Below are 16,166 nucleotides of genomic sequence, written 5' to 3'. Positions count from 1 at the left end.
AGTTCAAACAATGAAATAAAAATAAACCCCAGTTTCATGTAAGAAAATTTAGTCAGTTTTAAACTAAGTACTAAATAAATGAATTAGTATTAAAATCAACTTAAGAATAACTAAAATTTATTCCAAGACTTCAAGGATGGCTCAACATCCGAAAATCTATCACTGCAATGAATCACATTGAAACAATGAGAGAGAAAAACTCGTTTAACTATTTTAATAGATATTAAAAATTTTCCATGTAGATAAACTCTCTCAACTAGGTTAAATGCCAACAAATACCACACTTAATAATGAAGTCTAATAAACTTTAGTTGATATCTAAACTCTATTGGGAATGCCTGAAATAGGAAAAAGTCAAATCCATAGAAAATTGAACAAAAGGATATGACAGACATCACAGAAGAAAAAAAATGATCATTTACAAAAGTAAATTTGAAGTCTTATGGTCAACAGGAAGATAGAGTCAAGACAATGAGAATTTCATTTACAACCATCAGTTTAGCAAGAATCCCCCAACTGGAAAAGCGCACCACATTTGGCAAGAACACAAGAAACTCTTTATACTGGTTTGAGAGGACAGCCATTTTGAGAGATAAGTTTTCAATACCTATTATAGTAAAACTGAAGCTTCTTATTTATTATTATTTAGCAATTTCTACTTTAAGTAAATAACCTAGAGAAACTTGCTTATATTCACTTGGAAATACATAAGGATGATCATTGCAATATCATTGGGAAATGTGAAGATAAGAAACAATTTCAATGTCCCTCAGTCAGAAAATACACAAATTATGATACATTCAGAGGTTAAAGCGTCTGCCTGCAGTGCAGGAGACCCAGGTTTGATCCCTGGGTGGGGAAGATACCCTGGAGAAGGAAATGGCAACCCACTCCAGTATTCTTGCCTGGAGAATCCCATGGAGGGAGGAGCCTGGTAGGCTACAGTCCATGGGGTCGCAAAGAGTCGGACACGAGTGATTCACTTTCACATGAAATATATATAGTATGCAATTATAATGAATAAACTAGCTGTACATGCATCAGCATAGATAGAATATGAAAACAGCTTTGAAAAAATTGAAGTTTCAGAAGGATAAACAAGATGCTATTCATACAAAAATGTAAAATTCTGTATCTTTAACAGATATCTGAGTTTGCAGCTGAAGAATAAGAAATACAAATGGATACACTCTAATATTCATAGTTGGAGTTGCACTGGGAAGAAAGAAACAAGACTAGGGAGTGAAAGGAAGAAGGTTTCCTACAATTGTATCTACAGCAAAAGGAAAATCACTTCTTTACCCGAACTGTGGATAGGACAGAGACAGACAAATCATCCATAATCCTTCCACCATCACACAAGTGAGCTCTTTTCATTTTGGTATTCTTCCAGATTTCTGCCCTATTTCTACAGTAATAGACAATGGAAAGGCCGGACTTCCTCCTTTGTTTCCCTACTTTTTTTTTTATATTATAAGCATATTCCACTTGATTCCCTATCTACATTTGACCACTTTGGTTATTTCAGGTTTTTCTTTCATAATCTCTGTAATATGTTAAGATATGTATGAACAGTTCATTTTGCTGAAGAGGAAAAATTATGAACTCTAATGCATCAGTAATTTCTCCCCTCACTATTTTGTTCCCTTCCCCCTGCATAAAATAATCGAGAAAAATGTTCTTAAATTATAGACTATGCCATGCATCTTATGCTCCAGTGACCTAACAATCTCCATGGGTCTATGGTAAATTAACTTTATTAATTAGAAACAATTTGTGGAAATGTTGAAAGAAATGTCTAATCAATTTCTTGGACTACTTTTGTCAGAAATGAATAAATATCTGACTTCAGATAATCAGAAAGAATTTCAACAGAGCATAAAAAAAGTCATCTTTCAGATCAGTTGTCTTTAGAGAGAGGCAGTCCTAGGATTTATGTTAAAAGGGAAAAAAGACACTGTACATGTATTTAAACTTCCCTTTCTGCCATCTGAGAATGTCTTTTATCTTTTTCCTGGTCCATTAAAACAAGATCTGAGATACACCTTGATTTAATATGACATGGGTCAGTATAATGACCCTAGATTTCTGGGAAGAAATAATTCTACAATTTAAATATATCTATGCTTCAATTTCTTTGTTTCCACATTCATTAAAATATTTGTGTACAGTCTATGTCTAGGACTTTAGACGTCATTGGGAGGCAACACAGAATTACTGATAGACTCGGAGCTGGGGGTCAGACAGATTTGAATTTGAATCCTCTCTGTTCCATTTTCTAGTTTTAAAAGTATTGAACAAATACCTTAAATCTTCAGTTTCCTACTCCACAAAACAGTAATAATAAAATCTACTTGAAAGGTATACTATAGATATTGAATGAAATATCTGCCCTCTGAATATAGGCATTCCACCAAAATTGTGCTACAAATTTATTATATTATTAAAATTACAGTATTTTAAAAAAGAAGTGTTGAGGTTTGCATTTGGGAAAGTTCCTTTTGTTACTTGCATATAGCATCAGGTTTTTATCTTTTCTGCCTTTCTTGTAGAAAACCTCTAGTAATTTAAACATTACATAATAAAACATGAATGCTTCTTAATGATACCTTCAACATTATGTTCCTGGAGAAATAAGAACCCTGTAAATGCAGTGGAAATGTTAAAGATGACTTGTAAAAGCAAATCTTTTCTAACTGTATTTGGACCCTTAGAAACCTATCTTCTAAACAGATTTTTGGACTCTCTGGATGAAACACAGACTTGTGACTTCCTCTCATGGTTGTTTCCACTTGCCATGTCCACCCCTGGGCCACCACCCTCCTTTGAAGAAAATAATTAATCAACCTCTATATCAGACTGTACCTGCTAGAGAAGCAGCTCACATAGCATATTCAAACACCTATTCCCTTCGTCAAACAGTGAAGTTTTCCACGACAGGATCAGCGGCTAATTGTTGAGGGTGCTACATACTGGACACTGTACCTAGATTCATCCCATCCACCTCTCACTGGTCGTGTGATCTCACTGGTCGGGTCACCAGCAGTTCAGTGGTGGAATAACTGAGTTAACATGTGGGAAATGCCTGATAGGTACATTTCCATGCTCATCTTCTCCTATGCCACACTGCATGAGGATGAGTCAAAAAGTTTTGCTGCAAGACAGTTCTGAAAAATCTAAAGAACCTGAATTAAAATAGAAAAGACTGAGACTTACACAACAAAACCAGCATGCCCTACTTTTCATCTGTTTTATTAGGGGTGTGGACCTAAGTTGAAAATCCAACTTATTCCAATTTTTTCGATGGTCCACCAGTTCTAGAAATAGGAAGAAGAGTTGTAGCTTAGCCAGCAGCTGCTCCCTGTGACATTCTACAGGTTCCTGGTGACAAGAAAGGATGAGACCATCTGATCTCTCAATTACCCAATGTCCCAAAGTGGAAAAGTTTCTATCTCCAATAAATACTTCTTGTAAGACTAACCTCCCCATAGGCTTTTACCCTAAGAAATTCCTGAATGAAAGAATTAATTCCTGAATCAAATGACTGGTAATTAGACTACAAACAATGGCATCCATTCTATCTAAACTGGATCTCAAAATGCATTTGTGCGAGGTTTACAAAATTGCATGGAAATTTTTTATTTAAATTTTTCCTCATAAGCTATTCCAACCTCTGTCTTCTAAATATTAGATAATGGTTAAAGATGAAGTAGTTGACCAGAATGGCTATAAGGAGAGACACACTTCTGGAAATAGAGGCTTTTAGGGTGGAATCTCCACACCTCTAGCCAGCTTTACCTAGCTGTGACCCTGCATACACAGTTGGATCCAAGTCTCTTCTTCCTTTAATCCTGTTTCTGATGAGGACGAGATGATTGCCATTATGCTGTGTTTAGCACAGTGCTTGGCACAAAGAGTTCACTACTTCCATTTACAGTAATATTTACTACCATCTCCCCCTCTGCTCACATCAACCACTTGGACTTTAGCTTCTACTGCCTCTACCACCAGTTCTTCCACTTTTACCACTTTTACAGAACACACACACACACCTCTACATATACACACCTCTTTGTACTTGATTTTACTATCATTTTACATATGAGTTTATGTAGCCTCTATATGTTTATGTACATATACATGTATACACGTGTGTGTATGCATGCCCAATTCCTACTCCTGCATGTTTCATAACTTCACAGATTCTACCATGACTCTACAGTAGCATCAACAACAATGTCATTCAGCCCTGAACACCAGGTTTTGTTTCTAATTCACGAATGGGTAAGTCAACTCTCTCTACATAAGGGCCACAAAAGTACACTGACTAAAGGGATGGTTAATTTTGTGTGTCAACTTGACTGGTCACAGGGTGTCCTGATAAATATTATTTCTAGAACTGTTTAGAGGGTGTTTCTAGATGAAGTTAGAATTTGAGTCAGTGGGTTCAGTAGAGTAGACTGCCCTCCCTAATACAAGTAGGCATCATGAAATCCATTGAGGGTCTGAACAGAACCAAAGGAGGAAGAAAGAGGAATTCACTCAATTTGTCCTGGCTCATCTGTTGATCTGGGTCATGTCAACTCATCTTCTCCTGCCCTTGGACAGGGATTTATCCCATTGGCTACCCTGTTCTCAGGCTGTTGGACTTGGAATTATACCACCGGCTTTTCTGCTTATAGATGGCAGATTATGAGACTTCTTGGCCTCTATAACTGTGTGAGCCAATTCCTCATACTTAATAAATAATGAAATATTATATATGTAATATATGCAATCTAATATGTAATGCATAAATACATAAAATACATGCCCTACTGGTTCTGTTCCTCTGGAGAACCCTGACTAATACAATGACCAGGTAAATGTTACTAGAGTAATCTCAGTTTCAGGAGTAATATTATTAACTTTGAAACTACTTTGTCAAACCACTGATCTCATTCATAAGGAGGGCATGTCAACAATAATAATAGCTAATAACTTTTATTCCCTTACTTTGTGCTAGGCACTGTTCCAAGTATATTTCTCAATTTATTTGATTCTCAATTGACCCTATGAAGATACTATCACTTTTTCCATATTCAAATGAGAAAACTGAGGCACAATCCAGGTCACAGAGTCATAAGCAGCAGAGCAGAGATTAGAAGCTAGATATTTGAGTGCAGAATCGTGGGTCCCAATCACTCTGTTGTAGAATTTCTCAGAAAAATAGAAGTGCCAGCTGAGGTCAAACAGAGCATGAACAGCTCCCACAGCAATGGAAGTCATTACAGGAGGAGGTCATTGGCACACACCGCAGAGAGGACCCAAGAGGACCAAACAAACTATGAAGCAAAGCCACGATGAGAGGCCATCGTGTGTGATGAAGATGGGGAGGTACAGAAGCTGTGAGATTTCTCACTCATTAACTCGCATGGCCTCATTCCCTCAAACTCTATTCACGCTAATGCTATATGCGTTCTCTCCTTGAATCCTCTCAGTAGCACATGTGGAAACTGAGGCTTGGACAGCTTCAGTAACTCACTCAAGACAGCACCACGGTGGGTCAGGAAAACAGGCCTTCTAATTCCTGCCCCATTGCTCTTTTCCTTGGAACTACAGGAACAAGGAAAAATGAGAAATGAAAATGATGAAGCCCAGAGTGATGGTGAAGGTCACGGAGCTTAAAAGTGGGTTTTAGATGATGTTTTTCAAAATTTCGTTAGGCTGATCCAATGGTTTCACAGATCAATTCTTCTATATAGCAGTCATTATATGGGGAACATGTGACAAGGCAGTTACTATATTTCTCTGTGCCTGATATTATCACTTATAAGAATAGTATTACTTAACCTTAATAGTATTACTTAACAGAATCAATGAAATCACTGATGAACTTAGGAATGACTCTTTAAACGCACCCTGACTTCTACTAATGCAACCACTAAGCAATTTTTCTAATAATCTAGTGGCCACTTTCAACGCATGAATAAAAGATGACCCTAAGCCCTCATTTTTATTATTAAGGTCAAGCTTTAAAATACCTGAATTTCAAATTTCAGGGTGTCTGCTTTGAGGTGGGACATCATATCTGAGAGCATTTGTTTTAAGAAGTGAAAGGCAGGGTCATCTGAGCTACTGGCAGGCTTTCCTAGGAAACAGACCTCCTGAAGCCAGGCGCTGCCTGCAGCCCTAGACCTTGTTACAAACAAACCCTGCACTCCAAACACATGACAAATTGCTGCCACTTATCAAGTGTTTACAGCATTGCTGGGCACTTTGTGGAATTATAGATACATATCTTGCTCTTCACAGCGACCCAAAAAAGGGAGGATTTATTGATTTCTCCATTTTCCCATGTGAGGAAATCGGAGGCCCAGAGATATTAAATAACTCTTCTAAGATCACACAGCTAGTGTGGAGCTCAAAATATAAACCTAAGGCTATCTGACCCACAAAGTCTATGCTCTTAACTCCTCATAACACATTCCTTCGATCTTCCTATTTTCAAGTATTGCTGTGTTCAATTTAAACAAATCTCAAAATTATGTAGTTGGTAAGAAAGAAGTATTTGATTCTCCCCCTGCTTTCAAATAATTTATAATTTGGACAGGGAGCTGAACTACACCCAAGAATCTAGAAAATAACAAAAACAGACTGTATATAATTGAGTCTCAAGCTAAGAACCATCTAAGTCCATTATATTACTCAGCCAGTACTGGCTGAACTATTATTACCTGCTACACAGACTGCCACTATGCATTCTAATTATGTCGAGCTACTGTGGATCCTCCACACATCAGGGTGTTTCTTGCCCCTGTGCTTTTGCACGTGTGGTTCCTCTGCTTGTAACAACCTTACCTCCAATGTCCTTTCCACAAACTTTCACTTATTCTTTATTTTTTTCAGCTTGGTCATTTTCCTTTATTATGATGACTAACAAGTGAACAGGCCTTTTTTTACATTACTTTTTTTGTTGAGTAAAGCTGCTTTACAATGTTGTGTTAGTTTCTACTGTACAGCAAAGTGAATCAGCTGTACATATACACGTATCCTCTCTTTTTTGAATTTCTTTTCCATTTAGGTTACCACAGGGTACTCAGTAGAGTTCTCTGTGCTATACAGTAGCTCTTACTTACTCTTTAAGACACTAATTAAGTATCATTTTTCTCTGGTCCTTCAACAGTTTTTATTCTCCACACAGCAGCCAGGATGATCTTTTTAAAAGATAGCTCAGATCTTGTCACAATCTTGCTTATGCTATTTAATTTAAAAACAACAAATGTTAATTCGTGTTGTTAAAAATATTGTTAAATGAATTAACAACAATGTTAATTCATGTTGATGTATGGCAAAAATCATCACAATATCATAAAGTAACTATCTTCTAATTAAACAAAAAGTAACAACAAAACCATCGAATGCCTCACCTGTATGATCTCAGCCCTAGCAACCTCTCCAAACTCCCTACGACCCTCTTTCTCCCTCGTTACACTCTAACCACACTGGTCTCCTCTCTGTTTTACAAGGATGCTACGCACTCTCCTAAATCAAGGACTTTGCAAATGCTGTTCCTGCTTCCTGGAATGTTTCTGTATGGCCAGCTGCCTCTCAACCACTAGGACTCACCTTAGAAGTGTGGCCATGTCAAATTATTTACCCTGTGACTCAAGTTTTCTCACTTATAAGATCTATAATAGTTGTATCTACTTCTTAAAGATTGTCACAAATGAAATCATTCACATACTTAGAACGGACACTATGTCAGCATTGACTGCTATTTCTAATACTGTCATCGTTTCATTGTTGTCATAGTGGCTCCCTAGGCTATCTGCCTATTTCTACCTGCTTCTTCACCATATGTTATTTATACAACATCCAGATTGATCTTCCCCAAATAAACGTCAGCTCACTACCTGGCTTCCCCATGCATTTAGAGCAAAATCCAAACTCAGCCCATGGCTTCTAAGAATCCCCACTGGCACTGCCCTAGCACACTGTGTTTTAGCTCTAGCCCTTGCCTTTTTCGTTCTTGAAACTCACTGAGAGTGGTTCTCCCTTGAGACTGCATCCCGGCTGTCCCTCTCTTGGAACATCTTCTAGACCCTCCATGACGGGGTCCTCGTTATTGAGGTCTCAGCCCAAATGTCACCACTTCAGGAAGGCTTTTCCTGATCGCCCTCTACCTCCTTGGTTTCATTTCCAATCCCATTTTATTATCCTAATATGCTTTAACTTTTTTCTTTATAAAAGTAGACTCATAGATACAGAAAGCAAACTAGTGGTTACCAGTTGTAGGGGGAGGGTCAATATATGGGTGGGGAAAAAGGAGGGACAAACTCTTGGATGTAAGGTAGGCTACAATGATATATTACACAACAGAGGGAATACAGCCAATATTTGTAATAACTGTAAGTGGAGTATAACCTTTAAAACTTATATATATTTTTTCCCTCATAGCATTTACCACTGTTTAGGTAAGAACTACAGCCATATCTTATTTGACCACCGTGTCATTTCTCTGTTATCATTATTTTACTTGACTGCCTTCGGAAAGGCATTCACTCCCTGGGATCTGTTCTTCCTAGTCATAACATAGGTCCTAGACGTGATCACATAATCTGCTCAGCCCTGGAAGACACTTATATTCCCCACTCTGTGTGGGGTAGAAATACCAAAAACACAAACACAAAAGTATGTTCCAAAGTACCAGGTTGAAGGAGGCCATCCAGACATTGAAAACAGGTTTATATTATCTTTTAAAGACTATTGTCAAAATGAAAATCAAAATTAAATGTTTGGGAGAGAATATGGTGGACTCCCAAGATCCACCCACAGACCCTCACATGAGAGAAACATTGTACCGTCTGAATCTATTCTCCTGAAATAAAAAGCTTCTCTCTCTGTCAGTGTCTGAATCAGAGATTTCCTGACTCAGGACTCCACTCTGACTCTTAGTAGGAAAAAACCCATAGTTATAGCTAATGAATAATATATTAGCCAACAGTCAACTCTGCTAAGTATTGACATAGACCCAGGGCTGATTGCTGCCCTGGGACTAACCTGCTTTGCTCACACACACAAATAGAAGCTGCTTATTCAAATGGCATGCCAACTAGCTTGGTTTGCGTGAAAGAGTGATGACAAAGGATAAATTCCAAAGCGTCATTTCATTAATGTGATATTAATATTCTAGAGAGAAGAAGAAAGAGAGAGGCCAAGGGCTGAAGAAACTAAGACTCATTGATCATCTTCTGTGTACTCCCGAGCTTTATATAATCTATATCATTTAGTCTTTGTGACAATCAATTAAGTAAATATTACTATGTTCACTTTAGAGATGTGCATATCAAAGCTCTGAGCTGTTCAGTGACTTGTATTAGAGGCAGGGTTGAACCCATGCTAATTTGACTCTGGACCTGTACTGCTCCATTACACAATGCTGCTTATATGTAATACACAGTATAAAGGGGCTTAGAAGTAAAAATGGCTGTTGTAAATGCACTGAGTTCCTAAAAAGAGGATTACAAAATATATCCGCAGAGATACAGCAAAAACATAGACCCCTGTTATGTGAATAATGGTTAAAAACAATAAGAGTTTGAGATTAGGGAAGAATGTGGTCCTTAGATACTTTTTTAAAATATCATGTAAAGAAAAAATAAAGGGACTTCCCTGCTGATTCAGTGGTTAAGAATAACTATAGTTATAGTTATAGCATTTACTTGTTCAAAGTACTTTCTTGGCATTACAAGATAAAATTCAAAACCCTTAGCATGGCACTTAATGTATTTCAGAATTCAATGTCATGTCTTACTTTTCCACATCAGCATCCTTCTTCTGTCTGTTTATATCCTCTTCTCTACCACCTTGCTTTCAATCATGTTCTAGCTCTATAGTGAACATCCACTGGTCTGTCCAACCACCCATTCTTCCATCTACCTACTATAAGTCAAGAATGTCATTATTTCTGGGAATAATACTCTACCCTCACCCTCCTTAGAAAGTTCAAGTGCTAGCAGCTCAATCGTGTCTGACTTTTTGCCACCCATGGACTATAACCCGCCAGGCTCCTATGTCCATGGAATTCTTCAGGCAAGAACACTGGAGTGGGTGGGTAGCCATTCCCTTTTCCAGGGGATCTTCCTGACCCAGGAGTCGAACCCAGGTCTCCTGCATTGCAGGCAGGTTCTTTACTGCCTGAGCTACAGAGTCTCACAAAAGGGAACAAATAAGGAAACCTGTGTAATCCTGACCTATCATTACAGGATACATTTCAAGTTCTTTTTACTTCCACGAAGCCACACCTAAGTATTCTGGTCCCTCTTCATCTCTCATCTTTCACTGTCATAGCACTATGGCTCATATCATCACTGAGGTATAGCGAGTCTCATTTAAATGAGATTAAGTTTTAAAGTCAAAGGAAACTGTTTAAAGTCAAACTGAAACTCTGCTTGTAAATCCCTTAGCAAGAACGTGTCACTCCAGAGACTGACTACAGTTTCCCAATACTTGCCTATCACAGCAAGTTTGCCCCACTGCCCCGCATGTTGAAATGGATGATTAAAATGCCAGAGAAGAAGTCAGCTTAGTTCAGAGCCAAGCTGTGGAGAAAATGCATATCGAGCTGAACACTACTATCACAGCGCACTCATAATCACACTGAGATGCTCACAGTATTCAAGGCAAGAGGGAATCAAGACCAACTTAGAGCACAGCAGAAGTGCATTGTCCCCTCAAACTGTGACACTGGGGCCCACGTTCATAGAGTAAATGGTACAGATCATCTCCGAGCTGTCTAATTTTTTCTCTCTTTCACGCAAATGCACATAGAAGGCAGCTGACTTACCCTGTCATCACTGAACTCTTTCAAATAGGTAATTGAACGGGGTTCCCAAAGCACATGAATTTTATCTAGCTCCATGCAGTTTGTTCCTTGTTGAACCAGATCATCTCATCCAATCTTTGGTGTACAGAATCCTCCATTATTTGGTACCTATCTCCCTCTAACAACGCATTCCTTCCCATTTCTTACTATACTTTCTATACTCTAACTCAACTAGTTCAGTTTCCAAAAGAAAACAGGATACTCCACACTTTTTGGTTCTGGTTATGATGTCTTTTCCTGTGTTTTCTGACAGATGTTTATCCTTAATACTTAGTTCACATGTTGCATCTTCCCTGCTAGGTTGATTGAAATAATGCCTCTATTCTTCATCCCTTCCTGGATCCCTGCCCAATGCCATGTAACCTTTCAGTGTTTTACTCTAAGTCAGTATTTGCAAGATTGCCTGGATAGTCTGCAACATATGAGCCAGGCAGTTGAGCCTAGCCCAGATCAACTGAACCCATACTCACTGTGTTTACTATTGTTATATTGTTATTATGGAGTATTATTGTAGTAATAGCAAACTGATATGTTTTCTATAAAAAAAACTTCCCTGACCCTCCCAAGGAAAAGCGATCTCTCCACATTTTTGCAACCTCTGAAACTTGTACCTTTCTCTATTATAAAATGTAAAACATTCTACTATTATAAACATTTAATGAGTGAATAGGTAGTATGATCATTTTTAGGTTTAGTTTTCCTTCTAAGACTGACCTTCTTGAGAACAGGAGCATCTTTGGGAAGGAGTTAAGGTGATACACTCAAAACAGTTTGGGCATATCTATTAGTACAGCCATTATGGAATACGGTATGGTGGTTCCTCAAAAAATTAAAAATTGAAATGCCATATGATCCAGAAGTCCTACTCCTCAGTATATACCCAAACGAAACAAAAACAGGATCTCCAACGGATACCTGCACTCCTATGTAGACTGCAGTATCACTCACAATGGCCAAGATATGGAAACAACCAAAATGTCTATCAACAGAAGAATGGGTACAGAAGATGTGAGAGAGATATATATAATGTACATGTGTATATAGTAGATATATATGTGAGTAAATGTGATAGATAACAAATGTTAAAGATATGTGAATGTAATATATTATAAATGTGATATATGTGTGTGTATATATAAAGATAGATATATATGGAATATTATTCAGCCTTGAAAAAGGCCGTCTTGCCATTTGCAACATGGATGAACCTCAAGGACATTATGCTAAATAAGTCAGACAAAAGACAAATACTATGTGATATCACTTATATGTGGAATCTTAAAAAAATAAAATACCTGAACTTGTAAAAGCAGAAGTAGAATGGTGGTTACCAGAGACTGAGGAGTGGGGAAACTGGAGATGTTAAGAGTACAAACTTGCAACATAAATTCTGGAAACTCAATGCACAATATAGGGATTCTAGTAAAAAAAAAAAAAAATGCTGTATTATAAACTTAAACTTGCTGAGAGACTAGAATTTTAACTGTTTTCAAAAGAAATGATAATTATGTAAGGTGATAAAGGTGTGAGCTAGTGTTAGTTAATGCTACCACAGTAACAATATTGTGAAATATGTATACTGAACCAATATATTGTGCATTTTGAACTTACACAGTTGTACATATCCATTATATCTCAGCTTAAAAAAAATAGTTTAGGAACACGTGGGTTAGAATCATGGCTCTGCAAGTGGCAAATTTTCTGAGCCGAAGTATCTCTAGCTATAAAATGAAAACAGAGCCAGAAACTTTGCAGCCTTCTTGAGAAGAGGACGTGAGAACCTCAGTATAAAGTGGTCAGCTCAACACATGACACATCAGAGGCGCAATACATAGACTGACACTTCCACGGCAAAAGTATTACAATGAGCGCACCAGAGCCAGAAAGGCCTTTGTCCCATGCAAAGTGAAGTCGCTCAGTTGTGTCCGATTCTTTGCGACCCCATGGACTGTAGCCTACCAGGCTCCTCCATCCATGGAATTTTCCAGGCAAGAGTACTGGAGTGGGTTGCCATTGCCTTCTCCAGGGGATCTTACTAGCTGCCCACAGCACTCTGTAGTCTCTAATCCGATTTATTACTAGGAGGCTGATGTTTCAATTTACTGAGCCCAACTGTACCGTAAATAAAAGGACCCCAGAGACCCATCTTTGCAACTTAACATCAGCACAGTTGTTAAATGCAGTTTATTTAATCTCTCATTTAATCAAAAGTTGCAGTTGGTTGCGGTTTGTTATCTCTTCTTCCCCCAACTCTTCTGAGAAATACAGACACCTGACCTGGGCTTATTGCCTGCTTTAGGGCAGGCTAAGCAGCCTCGTTGATGGGCTGCATTGCTGCACAATTAAGAAATGGGAACTCACCTCACTGGAGGCAGGCTGCCTTCTTTTGCAGCTTCTGCAAGAGCAAGATGCAGGGTGGAAAAAAAAAAAAAAAAAAAGACATGTTAGTGGCAGTCTGTTTAAGTGAATTGTTTGTACAATGACCTGACCCCCTCCCACCACCAGAGAAAATGCAGAGGTGCAGCTCACCCGCCCCACCCCAGCACCCAGGGACTGCCAGGGACTACATGTAGCATTCACACACACTTTATGGTGCTTATTTATTACTGCAGTCTCTTTATATTAGACTTTGACTTCCTTGGGCCCTGAAACTCCTATGGGATTTATCTCTTAATTTCTTGTTTCTTTAAAATTTTTTTAAATTAAACTTCCCACTTTGAGATAATTGTAGGTTTACATGCAGTAGTAAGAAATAATACAGAGGGACCCCATATACTCTTCACCCAGTTTCCTCAATGGTATGAGACCTGGGTTGATGTTCTTGTTTTCCCTTTGCCCTGTGGATGTCCACTAGCTCTAACAGCACTTGCTGTAACTAATGTCTTGTTTCTATCACAGAGTCCGGGAAAGAAGAGTGCAGCTGCTCAAGGCATGCTTGAGGTAGTGGTAAGAGTGCCTTCCCTGAGCACTTACTGTTGTGCTGGGCACTGTTCAGTCTTCCCAGGCCTCATCTCATTTCTCCTTACAATCATCCTACGAGAGGAGTGTTACTATCATCCCCATTTTACAGACAGGGACAATGAAGCTCAGTGGGTCCCACGACCAAACCTAAATAGCCAGTGATGAGGGAGCGGGGTTTAATAAAATTTAATAAAATGGGGAGCCCGTTTTATTCCCCAAAACTTAGTCCTCTGTTCTCTGACAACTTTTTTCTCTTTCAGAGAGATGGTTTGAAGCCTGAATTATTTAATGTTTATAAAAATCAAACTTCACCCTCTTTGATATAGAGATAGCCATATTATCAAAGTACACTTAGAAGAGCTCTATTTCTCGTTACAGAATTTCCTTTTAGGATATGACTTAAGGTGACTTTTAGCAGTGGTTCTCAAAGCATGGCCCCCAGACCAGCAACATCAGTGTCTCCCAGAGAACTTGTTAAAAACGTAAATTCTCAAATGCTCCAAACCCAGACCGGACTTCCCCAATGGCTCAGTGGGTAAAGAAGCCACCTGGAATGCAGGAGACAAAGGAGATGCAGGTTTGATCCCTGGGTCGGGAAGATCCCCCGGAGGAGGAAATGGCAACCCACTCCAGTATTCTTGCCAGAGAAATCCCATGGACAGAGTCTGACAGGCTACAGTCCAAAGAGTTGCCAAGTCGAACATGACTGAGCGACTAAGCACAAATCCAGACCAACTGATTCAGAACTCTGGGTTCGGGCCCAGAAAGCTGTATTTTAACAAGTCCTCCAGTTGATTCTGATGCATGCTGATGTTTGAGAACCACTGAGTTAAAGAAATTTCACCCTGAGGTTGCCCAAAGCAGTCAAATGAGCAACCAGCAAGCTAAGAAGAAATGAATGAAGAATTAGCTCTTTCAGTGTACTGTCCACTGGTGCTCGTGGCCACAGTAAGAAAAACGCTAGCACCGCACTACACATTGCCCCAAAGTGTACATTCACCTCGTGTTTCCTTAGAGCAAATGTGAGCGAAGGCGTTGACCGTGTCAGTGGGGTCAGGCTATGGAGGTAGAAGGGGGTGAGAAGGCTCCCTTGCATAGCAGAGGAAAACACATGAGCACGGAAAGAAGGCTGCCAAGCAGGGACACTGCAGGCTATGGAACGGAGGACAAGTGGGGGCAGGGTGGGGCCCTCCAGTCCATTCCCACAGTGGCCCTGGTGACTCCCATCACCATCCCAGGTCAAGTTCACACTGAGTTTCCTCTCTCCGCTCCCTCCCCCTCTCCTACTCCACTTGGTTGTGTTGACAACACAGGCTTTGTAGGAAAACAAAGACTCCCTGCCTCCCTCTTCAGCTACTTTTCTTTTTCTTCCTCTTGGACAGATTCCCAGTGATCAAACGCAAAGCTCTCAGGGGAAGCAGGCTGGCCCAAGAGCGATAAGGGGCCAATTCTCACAGATTTGTCATTTCACGGGCAAGCTGCCACAGCCTCTATATGAGAATACGCAGTGATGGATGTCCAGCCCCACAGAAAAGCAGTCTGGCACCGTCCCCTGGGAGCTGATGCAGCGGGGGGGAGGTGACAGAGAGACGGGGGCATGGGAGCCATGACTCCCCTTGGCTGGCTGTGCACGGGCCTGTGTGTGTGTTTCCTTACCTTCCCCATCGGGTTTGGAAAGAGCAGCTGCCTGCCTCTGGAAGGCCTGGAGGGTCACGACTGGGGGCCTTGGCGGCTTTGGGGGAGGAGGACCCAGGGACTCGACGGAAGGCAGTGGCTTGGTATTGGGGAGTTGTGGATGCCTGACATCTGGCTGTTCCTCTGGGCACAAAGAGTCCAAAATATAGGTCATTATTTCCATCTCATGGTTGGCCTCAGTCTCACTCCCGTCCCACCTATTCTCCACCCAGTAGCCAGAGTGTCCTGATCAACATGTGAACCCAATCTGGCCACCATCCCAGCTGCCCAGAGGATGAAGCTCAGTCTCCTCAGCTGCCGTCCATTCACTCCATCCTCTGGTATTAAAACACCACACAGCATCAGTCTACACTTTTTTTTCTTACCACACTTTACCATCCTGCTTCCCCAACCTTCAGTCCCAACATCTTTTGCTCACACACCTGGCTTCTCAGTTTTTCAGATTTCATAAATATTTTTTGCAGTTTCTTGTTTTTTCTTTTTATTTTTTATTCTATTTTTAATTCACTTTTTTATTTGAAGTATAGTTATTTTACAAAGTTGTGTTTGTACAGCATAGTGAGTCATATGTTTGTGTGTGCGTGTATATGTATATAAAGTTGTGTTCGTTTCAGGTATACAGCAAAATGACTCCGTTTTTATA

At 39.7% G+C, this 16,166-nt stretch overlaps 1 protein-coding gene across 2 annotated transcripts in view; it reads right to left on the bottom strand.

Moving 5' to 3' along the window:
- The window catches only part of FYB2 (FYN binding protein 2), a 125,968-nt gene that overhangs the window by 56,242 nt on the left and 53,560 nt on the right, over window positions 1-16,166 (bottom strand). For both annotated transcript variants that reach the window (XM_061411808.1, XM_061411809.1), the window contains exons 3-4: window positions 15,485-15,646; window positions 13,229-13,262 (exon numbers count right to left, since the gene is read on the bottom strand). In XM_061411808.1, coding sequence (XP_061267792.1) covers window positions 13,229-13,262; window positions 15,485-15,646 — 196 coding nt within the window. The remainder of the gene's footprint in view (window positions 1-13,228; window positions 13,263-15,484; window positions 15,647-16,166) is intronic.

The sequence above is a fragment of the Bos javanicus genome, chromosome 3 (assembly GCF_032452875.1).
Source record: "Bos javanicus breed banteng chromosome 3, ARS-OSU_banteng_1.0, whole genome shotgun sequence".
Classification (NCBI taxonomy): domain Eukaryota; kingdom Metazoa; phylum Chordata; class Mammalia; order Artiodactyla; family Bovidae; genus Bos; species Bos javanicus.
The sequence above is the reverse complement of the archived record's forward strand: the minus strand, read 5'-3'. Positions and strand labels throughout refer to the sequence as shown.